Source organism: Manacus candei, unplaced genomic scaffold (assembly GCF_025592945.1).
Source record: "Manacus candei isolate 608988 ecotype Guabito, Panama unplaced genomic scaffold, ASM2559294v1 h1tg000018l, whole genome shotgun sequence".
Classification (NCBI taxonomy): Eukaryota; Metazoa; Chordata; class Aves; order Passeriformes; family Pipridae; genus Manacus; species Manacus candei.
In genome coordinates this window covers 6,844,088-6,858,735 of record NW_026138066.1, presented here as the reverse complement: position 1 = coordinate 6,858,735, position 14,648 = coordinate 6,844,088, and the positions used below count along the sequence as shown (strand labels likewise).

The 14,648-nt window shown below is 49.9% G+C and overlaps 1 protein-coding gene across 4 annotated transcripts in view; it reads left to right on the top strand.

Moving 5' to 3' along the window:
• The window catches only part of SYNGR1 (synaptogyrin 1), a 24,986-nt gene extending 10,338 nt beyond the window's left edge, over positions 1 to 14,648 (top strand). For 2 of the 4 annotated variants that reach the window (XM_051784259.1, XM_051784257.1), the window contains exons 2-4: positions 5,553 to 5,790; positions 7,198 to 7,343; positions 9,920 to 14,648. In XM_051784259.1, coding sequence (XP_051640219.1) covers positions 5,553 to 5,790; positions 7,198 to 7,343; positions 9,920 to 10,138 — 603 coding nt within the window. In that variant the 3' untranslated portion in view covers positions 10,139 to 14,648. Of the gene's footprint in view, positions 1 to 5,552; positions 5,791 to 7,197; positions 7,344 to 8,648 lie in introns of all 4 variants that reach the window. The other 2 variants (XM_051784258.1, XM_051784260.1) reach the window with 2 other exon arrangements.

Sequence of the window (14,648 nt, the reverse complement as noted above, 5' to 3'; positions counted from 1 at the left end):
GTCAGCTGCCAAACCATGTGTGAAAAAAGAAGCTGGCTGGCCAGGAAAGCCTGTCCCAGATCCCGTGGCAGGAATTAGGGATTCGGAGCCTTTCTCCCTTCAGTCACCTGCTCCAGCTCAGCCTCAGCTGGTGAGCTGGGAGCTGGTGCCATGTGGCTGGTGGCCAGAGGGTGAACTGGAGGGAAGTGCTGGCATAGCTGTGCTCTTCCCCTGTCCCATGTTCAGGGGAATTGTGTATGGGGAGACTGGCCCCCTCCAGCACCCGCACAGGGCTCAGACACACTGTCGAGACCGTGGGCAGGAGTTGTTTGCTGCCTGTGTGGTGCTGGCTGGAGGGAATAAATAGAGGCCGCCTGTTTCCAAGCTGCCAGTCCCATGCGTCTCAAAAGCTGCATATGTTTTCTTCAAAATGAACTAAATACAAGTAGATTTAATGATGATAATAATAATAATAATCCATGTCTGTGCAGGGCACTCCAAAGCTTTCCAGAGGCTCCATTTGCAAGAGGCTGAATGAAAATGAAAGACAGATCATCTCTGCCAGTTTATCCTTTGCGTTCTTCCCTGCTCTCGCTTTCTTTTTAAACAGATTTATTCCTGGTCATTACCAGATCAGACTCAGAAGAGGTTATTGCTTCATTCTTCCCGAGGGGTATTTGATTTGAAGTCCCGCAAGGAATATTATGTCACCAAACTATTTCCTTTCTATAACAGGATAAAAAGGGGGGGTGAGAGAGGGAGAGGCAGCATGCAATGCAACAGAGGCTGTGGCCGGCAGGCATTGCAGTGAGCCCAGGCAGCCAGCTCAGCAGAAACCCTCTTCAGCCTCATCCCCACCACAGCCATCCTGGGGATCTTGGGGATGAAGTCAGGAGGCAGCATGACAAACTCCTGGGATGAGGAGCAGGAAAATCCTAGTGCACTGCCAGAGGCTGGCTGTGTTTTGCATCCATCACATGATGCTCAGGAGCATCTGATGCACGGCTGGGGATGGGCAGTGTGGTGGAAAGCCTCACATGATGCTCAGGAGGTTTTGCCCAGCTCTCTGCAGGGCTGAGCCTGCACTGGGGAGGTTGGGAGGGACTGGAGAACCTCTCCTCTGAGGGCTCGCCACTCACCTTTGGCTTTGGCAAAATCAGATAAGCGAGTTAAGCAAGAGGGGAAAAAAAAAGTATGTTTTGGTAGGGTGTAGAATTTTGCCTGTTCTGCAGTTTTCTCACTGTAATAAGCCCTTACATGCCTGTAATGGGCTGCATGAGCCCCATGAGAAATGAGGAGAGGAAACCTCTCAGCTTCTCCCCGTCTCCTCCGCACAGTGCTAAGCATTAAGTTCATTTTGCTGCGTCTTTTGGCAAGTTGCTCTGTCTCTGTCAGATTTGCAGTGCACCTGGCTCTGGGCTTCACTTGGTGTCTTTGGAGCTCTTGGATAAAACAGGAGTCAAGGAAAATTATTGCAACAACCTATGTGGATATAACATTTAAGGAGAGGCGAAGTGGAGAAAAGCTGGGTCTCAGGAGCAGGAATGAGTTGGTCAGATCTTCTCCAAGTGCTGTTTTCTGTCCCTGCACATCCGCCCAATTAACACTCCTCTTGGAGGCTTAAAGAAACCTAAAAATCTCAACCAAAAAATCTAGTTACTTCAAGCCCTGTTAGCTGACCTCAGCAGCCTCGCTGAAGAAATGAGGCCTCTCAAGTGCCCAAAGCTGGGGCTGGCTGGCTGTTTTTTATCACTGAGCACAGGAAAGTGGCTAGCACCTCCCTCAGCAGACTGAAATGATGGGAACCCCGGGATGCCTCCTGTCAGCCTGCAGACAAGCCACTTGCCTGCATCTTGTTGCTCAGTCAGAAGATGACTCCTGCCATCTTCTCCTCACCTCATCTTTGCAGCTGGATGCGTATTTTGGACCATTTTATCAGTGGCCATAGGCAAGACTCTGTGCAGCGAGGATTGGCTATGCCAAATGGGGGGAGAAGAAACAAGCAGTGATAATGCAGGGCAGTAAGAGGCTTGTGCCAGTGCTGCTTGTTGCTGGCATTTCTTCAGAAGTGCTGCAGATGTGATGGGAATGGGAACGTAAATGCTTCATTCTTGAAAACTTGGTGCTTTGTTTATAATCCAGGCAGTCATTCATGCTGCACCTGCAGCTTGGATCATCTTTGCAGGGCACAGATTGTGAAATCAAGGAAATAAAAAATATTTGCTCTTTCTAAGATGACTTGCCACATCAATGAGCTTCCACCCACCTACTTCCTTACCAACAAGGAGCAGCTGCCATGGACGAAGTGTGCAATAGTTTCTCCTTAGGGCTGCAAGATCTGAGCTCTCATAATTATGATTTTTTTTTTTTTTTAGAAAACTGTTTGTCACAATGGTTTCTGTGTATAGACATCACAGGAATAAAACAGGAAATGTTGCCTGTCAGCAGCAGCAGCAATTGCCTCTTCTGCTGTCCAGCTCTGCCTGTCAGTCTGGAACCTCTGGTTTGAGCTTGCCTGTTCTTGCCCAGTTGGTGTTATTCAGCCCAGCTCAAGGCTTCTGTGCACAGTGGGTCCTCACAGCATTTTGCTGTGCTGTCAGGGTGGTGAGAGCCTGGCAAAGGAAGCAAGCCCTCTCTGTGCCCTCTCTGCAGTGCTGAGGAGTGGAGCATGGACCAGAGCTGATGCCAGTGGTGAGGAACACACAGATAGAAGGAGACATCCCTTAAGCTACTGTGCTTTGGTCCATTGAAAGCTTCCCTAAGGACAGAGAGTACTTTGGGGTAGCTGTTTCAGGACACAGAAGATAAGCATCTGCAGTGTCTTGTTCTGCTCACAAGTGAGAACACATTTAGTGGAATCTCCCCAGAAAACTTGTAAGATCATCTGAAATCAGATATTTGCCTGTAAATCATACCTTGGGCACCTCCAGGCTGTGAAACAGGTTTCTCTTCATAGGAGAGAAGTTGCAGTGTTTTGGCTGACTGAAGATGGAGAAAGGAAGTTAGGACTGCCACCTCTGCTTGAAAATTAGGGAGAGGGAGATGTTCCTTTGGTCTTGTGACTCTGAGCTGCGCCTCTATGACATGCCAGCATAAAAAGGTATGAAAAATCAAATGCAAAAAGGAATTATTTTGCTTCTTTTTCTCGCAGTTGAGAGCTCTTCCAGGCCAAGCAGCAAATCCAAAGATAAGAGTAGAGGGAAGATATGTATCAGGATATGAGCTGAGTAAACAGAGGTGTCTCTGGGGACAGGCCATTACTGAAGTTCATTCATCTCGAATGAGTAAGCAGAGATTCACAATACAGCTTGTTGCAAGGGTTGACCTGACTCAGGGAATCAACATTTTACCAGTTTTGAGCCCTAAACCAAAACTGAACACCAGACTATACCACTTTTGAGGCTGTTCCTTGTCTCCCAAAGAGAAGATAAGCTTTCTGTCTAGTGCTGCAGAAAACGGGGCACCCACCTTGTAATCACAATATATGGAGGTTGATACTTCAGGTGTCAGCATTGGTGCTGGTCACAGCCTCACGTTGGGATGTCACTTCAGGAGTCTGTCAGCTCCCCCTCAGGTCAGAGGAACAGGGTGTTACTGTCAATGGTCCCAGGCAGACCTGTCAGCCCAGCCTGTTGTGAAGGTGTGTGAGATGTCCCACTGAAGGAGCCTGGCTGTAATTGTGTACAATTTTGCTGCTTTCCAAACCATTCAGGCTGAAATTTTGAGGATCAACTTTTTGATTCTGGCAGAAGAGATTCTTATTAAATTTTCACAGGCAATTTCTGCAAAATATGATCAATCTCAATTTTCAAGAAGGAGGAAGACAAATCAGTTGTTTTACTTCTAAGCTTAAAAAGCTCTCATGAATTTTCAAAGAACCTATACAGTCTCTGTGCTTAGAAACACCAGCTCCCAGCTTTTTTTAGTTTGCTCTAGTGTGATACACCCAATTTCAGTAATGCAAGTGTGAGTCTTGGAGTGAAAAAATAATATGTGTCAGTGGCTACTTTTTAGAGTTTGGCAGGTGAAACATGGTTGGTGTTGAGTATCTGCCCAAGGGCTGTTGGGGACTGTGAGTAAGGTTTTTCCTCTTGTTCTTGAAGCCACAGGCCAAACAGCAGAAGTCTGTGTTATGGATCTCAGGCGTCCAACCCCACCAATGATAAGTGGTGTATTGGGTTGTCATTAATCAGCAATTTTCCCTGAACTCACAAAGCTACTTTTCTGCTTTCTGGGTTATCTTCTGGTGCTTGGTTGGGTTAAGTGGTACTGGAGTCCTTCTGACCTAGCAAACATTCAGACCTAGCTCCACTCCCTGCAGGAGACTTGGCCTCTTCACCTTCTTGTGTGCTGCTGCTCCTTGGGGACTGAGTGGTGGTTCCAAGGGTGCCAGGTCTTGTTGTGCAGAAATCTCCTGGGCTGGCATAGTGCCCTGGTGATGTCCTAGTGCCTGTTAGATGTAAGTTCATCCCATGCCTGAGGTCCCATTTCCTGTCTCCCTGAGACTCCTGCAGGCAGCCTGCAGATGGCTGTTCCTACTGAGAGTCTCCAGATGCCCTGCAAAGAAAAATCTGTACATGCTGCCTTGATCTTCCCCTCTTTCTCCTGTGGCTGCAAGGGGAAGCTATTTATTTGAGATGCAGGACTGGGGGTGCTGTAAATAGCTCTCTGCTTTGGTGAACCTGCTGTGTCAAAGAGGGACAGCCTTGTGGCAGGAGACGAAGGCTAAGCCTATGAGCAAAGATTAGACCAGCAACTGCGGATTAGGGCATTTCTACCTGGACTCATCCTTAATTCTACCTGATTTAGAATAACATGCAGTGGCAGTGGTGGCGATGAGTAGGGAGGACTCACAGTGGCCTTGACAGGTGGACCTGGAGGAAGGATGTTTGGCCCCTAAAATCTGTGGGGAAGCTTGAAGGGTGTCGGCATACAGGTGAGTGGGTAGAAGGATAGGTGGTGTCATGGACTGGGCTGATGGAAAACTGGTGGAGAGAGGTGTATGATGTGTGGGGAGATGGGGAGAATGGGAGCCCAGCAAAATGGAGCTGCAGAGCAAGCAGGGCTGTGGATTGTGGGAGGGTGGATGGGGAAAAGAGCATAGTAACTTGATAGATAAAATCAGTGAACAAATGCATGGTAGAAACAATTAATCCCTTGACGGCAAAGGAGTGAGTGGGAGAATAAGTGCAGACTAAGAGGATTTCCTCTACTTGAAGCCATTCTATGCAGGCACCTGCACCAAAACCATATCCCAGTTTACACTCCATGTTGCCTCCCTGTGTGTCTGTGGGAAGCCACCCTTACTCCAGACTGCAACTGCTTTGCATTGCTTTAGGTCAGATGGATAAAAAGGTTCAATCTAAAAATGTCCTATTTTAAGTTAATCCTCAGAAATAAAATGAGACCATCTCCCCAGTAAATTCCCTGTGGCTACAGCCCAGGCAAGAGAGCAGGATGGGAGCTCAGCAGAGCAGAGATGTGCTTGCAAAGAGTGTCTGTCCCCTGCTCCTTTGTGCTGGTCCGGAGAGATGGGTCTTGCCTTGACATGTCTCTTGCCTCCCTCCCCACAGATATTCTCCATTGTGGTGTTTGGCTCCATTGTCAATGAAGGGTACGTGAACCGCCTGGACGAGTCAGAAGAGCACTGCATTTTCAACCGCAATCACAATGCCTGCAACTATGGCATTACCGTGGGTGTCCTCGCCTTCCTCAGCTGCCTTCTTTACCTGGCTCTGGATGCCTACTTCCCGCAGATCAGCAGCGTCAAGGACCGCAAGAAGGCAGTGCTCTCAGACATCGGAGTCTCGGGTGAGCTTCCTGGCTGGTTGGCTGTAGTGCCTCTCTCCTCTGCCAGCAAGGGAGAGGGAGGGAGCTTCTGCTGCCCTTCAGGTCAGGTTCCTGCTTGCAAGGAGGCCTTTAGGTTCCCTACTCTCTCAGGTTTTCTGTCTCTCTCCTTTTCTTTCCCTTTCTCTTCTTCTCAGACAATCTGGCTGATGCCTCTCAGCTGTTCTCCATAGGTGTAGCTCAGGGAGCCCTTTAGGATTAGCAGGTCTTGGCTCCCTGCATCCTTGTGCTTGTTAAGACCAAGTATGGATGCCTCTGGAGACAGTACTTCCTCCTTTTCCAGCTCCAGGTGATTGAACATAAAAAAAAGTTGAGGGATTCATGCAGGCTGACTTAACTAGTCCTCCTAGGTTACCTGGCATTCCCTATATGAATAACTGTTCAGGACCTCATCCATCCCTGAGGCTTATTCAACTTACAGTCAGATCTCTCCATCCCCAGCAGCGTGTTAAAGTGACAGAGTGACAGTGTGTGTGTATGTGTGTGTGTAAGGCCAGTCAGCAGGACCATGAGGAGGTGCTTTGCTCTCATGCTGTCATCCTCAGTCACTCTCCTGGCTTACTCCACCCATTCAGGCAAACTGCTCAACATCAGGCCCTCCCCAGAGTATGCCAGAGGGGCCATAAGTGGAGTGAGGGCAGGATCAGATGAAGCATCTGAACTTGCTAAGGACATTGGGCTCGCAGGTTTGTCCACGGTTAGCCCTTTGCCTGGCAGTTCCTTTTACAGCTGACAAGAGAAGGGGAGTGACTGAGCCCTGTTTTGCTGCTGCTTAGGAATGTCCATTTCCCTCACTGCTGGGTATCTGCCTGCACCTGGCAAAGAGAGTAAGTTCCCCCTTGAGGCTACCCTTTACCTTCACCCCTTTCCTGGGGGCACAGCATGTTAATGGTCCTTCACCACCTTTCCTTGATGCGAGTCCTTGAGCTGTGCTGTGCTGACAAAAGCCAGTCTCTGTGCAACTGCAGACCAGCTCCTTCCCACTCTTCTGCAGCTCCCATGGAAGGAATTGCTCTTTGCTTGTCCTTGCAGGATAAGGTTGTAAAGCAGTGGCTGTTTCAGACAGCCCAGGTGATCGCTCTAGTACTGGAAGCCCTTCAGGCTCCCTCCCAAGGCCAAATGCAAGTCCCGTGATCAAACCAAACACAAGCAAATGAACTCTCCAGAGGTACTTTCTGCAGACACCTATTGTCACCTTGACAATGTAGCCATCAGTGAGCTTTACCAGCTCACTTGGGCTTAGACTGGCTGTGCAACATCCTAGTGGGTCTCAGAGGACTGAAATCTCCAGAGAAATGTGATATGTATATGTTCTGCTCACACACATCTTTTGTCCTTCCCCTTTGGCATGTCCATGGTGGTCCATCTCAGCCTTTTGGGCATTCCTCTGGTTCGTTGGCTTCTGCTTTCTAACCAACCAGTGGCAAGCTTCAAAAGAAGAGGACAACCCACTGAATGAGGGAGGGGATGCAGCCCGAGCAGCCATCACGTTCTCGTTCTTCTCCATCTTCACCTGGGTGAGTACAGAGTCATGATGTTGGATCAAATGTCCTCTGTACTGTATTATCTTGTGGGGAATGGAAGGTGATTGGCTAAGAGTGGTTCCCTCTGGGATCTCAGTTCACATGGCTTCTGAGAAGGAAAAGCAGGAGGGGAGGTGGTTGGGAGGTAAACTTGGGAAACAAGGACTCAAAAACTTACATGAAAGAAGGTTTTAGAGCATTTACAAGCACAATGGGAAAGAGAGTCCCATATCCTATTAAGTAGTGTCCTTGACAGACTTCCAGTATGACTGTGGACAAGCCTGCTCCCCAAGCACCATTATCATAGAGTTATACAATAGTTTGGGTTGGAAGGGACCTTTAAGGCCCATCTAGTCCAACTCCCCTGCAATGAGCAGAGACACCTTCAACTAGAGCAGGTTGCTCAGAGCCCAGTTCAACCTGACCTTGAATGTTTCCAGGGATGGGGCATCCATCACCTCTCTGGACAACCTGTTAACCTTTTTCCTCTTTGCATCAGAGGACTTCAAGAGCATTTTCACCTCACAGATACTAAATAGAGAAGGGAGCTCCAGGCCAGGGGTTGTACCCATCTCCCTCCCTGCTGTGCTCCTGTCATATGAGTTGTCACCATTGGCCACAAGAGGCTGCAATGAGTGTCCCTCTGGGCTGTCTGTCTGCAGCACTGCCTCACTGGGTCGTCTCTTAGGAAGGTGATGGTGCTGTCTTAAGATTACCCTTTCCCCAGCAGTTCTTTATTGCTAGTTTTCTGGAAAAACTGCTGTGTGCAATATAAATGTCCTTGATGATTTCCTCCTGCCTCTGAAAGCACCAAGCACAAGTGATTTTTTTCTGAAGTGACAGGATAGTTCCAAGCAGGAAAGCGTTTTAACCCTGTCTCCATGCATAAGTGCTTGTGGCTTTGTCTTCTCCCCTTCCTACAGGCCTTAACATTGGGCAGGGTCCAGATAGAAAGGGTACCATAAGACCACAGAGCTGCCAGAGAGGAAGGTCACACCAAGCAGGATCAAGGAACATCAGTGTGTATGTTCCCTTCATGAGCTGTGTCCTGCACTTGAGTGCTGCCAAAATCCCCTTGCAAGCTCCAGCAGAAAGTTTGACAAGGAGCAAGGCTTTTGCAGGGGGTCCCTCAGGACCCTTTTTGAGGTGCCATCACCTACAGTGGTCCTCTGCAGTTCACAGGCTTGTGAGTGGCTAAACAGGCATCTTCTTCCCCTGGTTCCTTGGGGTTTTTATTTCAAACACCAGTTTGCTCTACCTTACTGATTCTCCTTCCCACACCCCTTTCTCTCCTCACAGGGCATCCTCGCATTTCTGGCTTTCCGGAGACTCAGAGACATTAATTTTCAGGAGGAATACAATACCCTGTTCCCTAACTCCCCATCCTTGCTGCCTTAGTGCCCCTTGCTGATGGGAGAATTTGGGGGAAGGGGTGGAGGGATGAAGCTGGAGGAGGTCACTGAGCAGAGCCGGTTCCAGTGCCCTGACCATGGGTGTGTGGTCACTGCAGGGCATAGGATGGGAAGACATGGGCCATTGAACTGGAGTGGGGTTATCCACTGAACGGGGGATCTCCCTCTGGAGAGTTGGAACTGGCAATTTCTTCTCCTCCTCTGCTCCCTTCTCTCCCTCACCCATACCCTAACTAATGCTCTGTAACACCACTGTGCCTTTCTTTAGATGACTGCTCAGACCTAATACTTCAGCCAGGAGATGCCCTCTGCCCCCACCACTTTATCTCTTCCATTTCTTTCCAGACCTCACTCCCCAAAAACCTCTCCCCCCATCACCTGCTAGATTGCTCACCTTGATCATCGATGCTCTGGGACAACAAATCATGCCTGCTGGGGTCCACAGTGCTGAACCCTATGCCCAGGCTCCCTCAGTTCACCAAAAGGTGTCCTGCCTGCAGTGTCTGGGGCAGGAGGCAGCACTTTGTTTGCTGACCACCCTGTGGTCTAGGAAGCAGCCACCTTGCCTCCTGCTGCTCCTTTCCAAGGTCTGTGCTCATGTGGATGTTGACTGGTGAAGGGGTTACAGGGGGTGACCTCTACCTCACTACTTTGTGTCAAATCCTGCTCTTCTTCCTGGCCGCTCCAAGCCAAATGGCAGCATACATCCAGCCTGGCAGCTGAACCCGCTGTGGTTTTGCTGAGGCAGATATTGCCTTCCCACAGGCAGGAGGGGCAGAATGGAATAAGCATGTGCCAACTGAGCCTCTGTGATCTGTGCCATGTTGGTGAAACCCCATTGCCAGGCAGGAGGTGCCCATCACATCCCAGAGAGAGCAGGGAGCCCTGGCAGGCTGCACACAGCCAGCTGCACTTGCAGACATCCCTGCCCAGTGCTCCTCTCTCCTGATGGGCTCATGCTTTCTGTGGGACAGCCTGGACTTCCATGTTCTTGGGGTGTTTCACCGGTGCTCCGCCAGGCGGGCCTCGCGCACTAATCCGTAACCACTACTAACCCCACTTTTGTTTGTTTCTCTTTTTCGGTACGTTCCCCCTCTTTTTCTCCTCTTCCCTCCCCTCTCTGCTTCCCATGTCTTCCCTCCACCTCCTCCCTTAAAGGTGGGCCAGGCATTCCTGGCATATCAGCGTTTCCAGCTGGGTGCCGATTCGGCCCTCTTCTCCCAGGACTACATGGACCCAAGCCAGGACTCCGGCATGCCTTATGCTCCCTACACGAACGAGGAGGATGCTACAGATGCGGTGGGGACATACCAGCAGCCCCCTCCAGCAGATGCTTTTGACACCGAGACACAGGGGTACCAAACACAGAACTACTGAGCCACCGATGCCCCTTTCCCTTCCCCTTTCCCTTCTGCCCCCTTTCCCACTGCCGGCAGAAAGCCGAGGCACAAACCAGACACGTGCATAGTGGTACTAGAGATGGCTCTCAGCTATGCTCCAGCCTTCTGGGTCATCTGTTTTTATTTATTGTTTTTAAAAAAGGAAAAAAAAAAAGAAAAAAAGGTTTCCCCATCACCTTTTCCTTCTCCTCTCCCCCCAAGCTACCTGCCAGAACCAAATTTTCCCAAAATCTGCATTGTGACAGGAAAGTCCCCCCTTTCCTCCTCTCCCTCCTGCCTTGCTGCAGATGGCATAGTGTGTCTGGTGGGCAGGAGAGGGGCTATGGTACCAGCAGGGTAGGGGAGAGGGTGTTGAAGGCAGAAGGGAAGAAATCAGAGGGACTGTGGACCTTCCTAGAAGAGATGGAGTCGCTAAAGGCTGGAGTAGATGTGGGAGCATCCAAATTGGTCGGGAGCACCTGGTGGCTCAGGGAGGGGAGTGGTGTTGGAGTCAGCATACACAAGTGTGAGGATGGGGCCTGGAGAGCAGCAGGAACAGTAAAGATGGGGGCTTTTCTCTGCCACATGCTAGTGAGTGAAGGGTGCTTTATTTTTAGACGGTTCGGGAAGAAGTGATATTGGAGCGGGGGAGCATAAAGAGAAAAAATGGGAAGGGAAAGATCTGCAGGTACAATCAGGAATCACAGACATGTCTGTAGGTTACAGCAAGAGACTGAGCAGAGCAGAGGGGCAGTGCCATGAGATCCAGCCCCCCAGGATTGAGATGGAGGTAGTTCCCCTCAGCTGTGCATCCTGCTCACTGCTCTTCTCAGTCTGGTGTTTGATGAGGCAGGAGGGGAGCCATGCCCAGTCCCTGGGCCCAGATACAGTGCCCCGGGGGGAAGGATGGAGGATGTGGGCTTCTGGGCACCCTGAGAGTCCTTGACCCCAGCTGGGTTGGTTCAAGGGGGAGAGGGGAGCTTTGTCCTTTCATGCTGGGCAGGAGGAGGAGGAGAAAGACAGTTTTGCTGCTCCTCAGGTCCTTACCTTCCTCTTTACCTCTGCTACAACATTGCAAAGCCTCTTGCTGATGCCATCTTTGTAGCACACAGGAATGGAGCAGGACACTACTTGGAAAGAAATGCTGCTGCTGGGATGGCCAGCATGCATCTGGCTCTTGCACAGGGGTGCAACCAAGTGGGGAAGGATGCTGCCCTGCACAGCCGCACTTTGTCTCCCACTCAGATGGGGAGGAGGTCTTGGTGTGCAGAGAATTGGGTGGGGCCAGACTGAGCTCTCTGAGGACTGGTCTTTCTGTACTTGCCATAGACCATACCTTAGTGCTCTTCTGCAGCATCTCAGATCCTGGCTGGCTTTAAAGCCTCGCCTAGGTGGCAGCAGTGACTCTTCAATAGAGCTCATATGGATATCATTCCACACTCCTCATGATTTTGCTTCAAGTAAAGACAAAGCTGTGGAAGCCCACTCTGTTCTAGGATAGAAGCAAGGTCTCTGTGTGAAGACAGGTTCCCAGAATTCCCCTGAAGGGAAATAATTCAGCAATAGCTACCTGGACAATTGTCCCTGGCACAGACATCTCTCAGAGCACAAGATGCAGGGTTTACTTTGCAGCAATGAGGAGCTCCATTGCCCCGGAAGCCACTCTGCTTGACACAACACTGGTCCCCATAGCAGAGATGGGGAGCAGATCCAAAATCTGCAGATGCTCCTGCTGAGCATCCAGCCTATTCCTCGTAGCACCCTTAGGAGTCAGGAGGATGAGACACAGGTCTGGCCTGTGGCTGTGTGAACATTTCTTCTAGAGGACACTGGAGTTACTAGTCCTTCCCTCCTCCCAGCGTGACTGCTTCCCATCTGCCCCACAGTGATCAGGATGAGGTAGGGACTGTAGAGCAGCAGGCCCCCAAGAGGGAAGTGGAGCAGTGTTCTCCGCTGTATACAGACACTGTTTCTACCTGCTCCTACCAGCAGACTTGTGCTGCTGGTGGCTGTTGCCATGGCTTGTCCTCCCCATGGCTTGCCCCACTGTGCTGGTAGTTACCCACTGGTGAAGACAGGAGAGGGGGACCATCTAGCCCCACGGACACAGCAGGAATGACTGGGTACAGGTCCCTTGCTCTGGGGCTGCGAGTGAACGCAATACTGTAAATAGGAGGGGTGTTTTTTGGAAGGAAGCCTCTTGAGCTTCATTTTCTGTGGGTTCAGCCTAATATTTAGGCTTGGGATGGGTTTACTTTATTGAGAGAGGTTTGTTATGACTGTGGCTGTGGGGGGAGCTCCCTCCAGTCCATCTCCCCCTGGGGGAGAAGAATAAACAAATGTTGAGGTGGAGGAGGAGAGAAATTAGTTGTACTCGCCCAAACTCATCTGTGTCATCTTTCATGCTTTCATTTGGGGTGTGGGGAGGGAACCGAGAGGAGGAGGATGCTATAAATAACCAGCCCTGAGCACAAAAATGTGTTGTACCTTTTGGATGGAACTTTCCAGCGCCTGTCCCCTCTGGGTGAGGGACCAGGCACATAGGGAGAGGTATGGAAAATATGTGGGGGGTCTACCTGAGGCTCTGTTTTAGGGCGTGGTGCAGGAACATCTTACATACCCTGTTCCCATCAGAGTTACGTAGATGACTAAACACCATTTGGGGCTGACTAATGAGCAAGGTTTTCTTTATCCTCTTTGGCTTGCTTCCTTCATGTAACCAGCTGATGGTCTCAGATGGGCTTGAAGCAGGTATGAGCTTCCCCCTCAGAGCCAGGTGGCTTCATCCTGGGTTACTACCCATCTCTCTGTCCCTCTCCTCCTTGCTTTGCATTGTAGGAAAGGCATTGGTGTGGCAGAGGACACTACAACAGTAGATAGACAACTTCTTGCTTTTGCTCATGGCAGAAGACATACGGCTCCTTGGGTTGATGTGCTTTCAGCCTTTGCAGTGGAGGGTTGGTGGTGACAGACCTGGGGGTGGGAGTCTCCTTGTTTGCATGTAGCTCTTTAAAATGCAAAATGCAATTTCCAATGGCATTTGGCTTGTTCTGCAGCTGATGAGACATACAGACCTACCCAAAGGGCTGGTTATCTTATCTTAGGCGCTTCTGATAAGGTGCTGCCTATTTCTGGTTATCATAGGCAAGACCTGAACAGCTGGCTAGAACATGTCTATTATATTCTAAATGTGGGTGATATCAGCCCCACTCTACAGATTAGGAGGTCAGAGGGAAGGCTGTATAAGCAAATCATAAAGCAGCTTTCTTCTCCCTCTGCCATTTGTCCAGATTACAGAGGATTACTATCCCCCGTTGGGAACAATGTCCCCTTGATGTCTTCTTATCTTACAAAGCCCCCAAGTAAGGGAGTGTCTTGTGGAAGCAGAGGCTCTGAAGGGCAAAGGGATGATGAAATTTTGCCCCAGTTCTATCTGTGGCTTCAGCCTCCTGACCTGTCCCCATCCCTGGCTCACCCATATCCTAACCACCACCCTGTTCATCACCTCATCACACACACCCTTCCTCGCCATATTCCTGGCAGTTCCGTCAGGGAAGGAGGTGTCTTTGTCTCTGCTCCCTCGCAAGCACTTGGGAGGACCTGGGAAAGCAGCATTGCAGGGTGATTCCCACAGGAGTCTCAGCTCCAGTCCCCAGAGCGGGTACAAGGCAAGGAGCCCAGTGAGGCCACCTCATGCAGCAAGTTCAAACCATCCATCCAGACAACTCCCTGCTGCCTGTGTGGCATTTGTAACACCACCTGGGCTGCCCAGCCCCTTCCCCTGCCACATTACTGCCTGTGTATAGTATATATATTATATATATATATTTAAAGAGATGTATAATATAAAGCTATACATATATACGTATATATGATGACTCATGGATGGCCTGCCGCATACAGGATCCTCTTGAGTGGTCTTGTCTAAGCCCGAGTGTCCCTTCACCCCTCCTCCCTGTTCCCCTGCCCCTGTCTGTTCCGAAATCCAACTACAGCGAACCCCGCCACCTCGGCACCTGTGTTTACAATGTCCTATATATTTGTGGTTAACAAAGTGAAGGTGGTAACTACTGGTGTCTCAATAAAGTTATGATGTTCAAAATAACCAAACTATATGGAAAAAAATGGTCTGGATTTTCTTCTTTGGGGAGGGATGGCTTTTTCAGCTTGGTTTGCTACGAGAGCATTGGCTCCTGTGCTCCTCCATGGCCAAGCTGGCAAGTTTACTGACAATCAGTGGCTTTAACAGGGGAGAGAGACCTAAAGAACTGCCCTTATTGAGAGGTTTCAGGGGGAGCTAATGGTTACTTGTTTTACTTGGCCTGAGTTTCAAATCACACACCGTCGAGTGTCTTCACCTAATCAGTAGGAAAACATGAGGAACCTGACATGCCATGTTAGAATGGACTTTCACTGTGAAATGGATATGGCAATAGGAGGTGTGGAAGGGGGAAGTGCAGGAATATAGGATACAAACCTATATGAAAATACACACCTCTATTTCCACA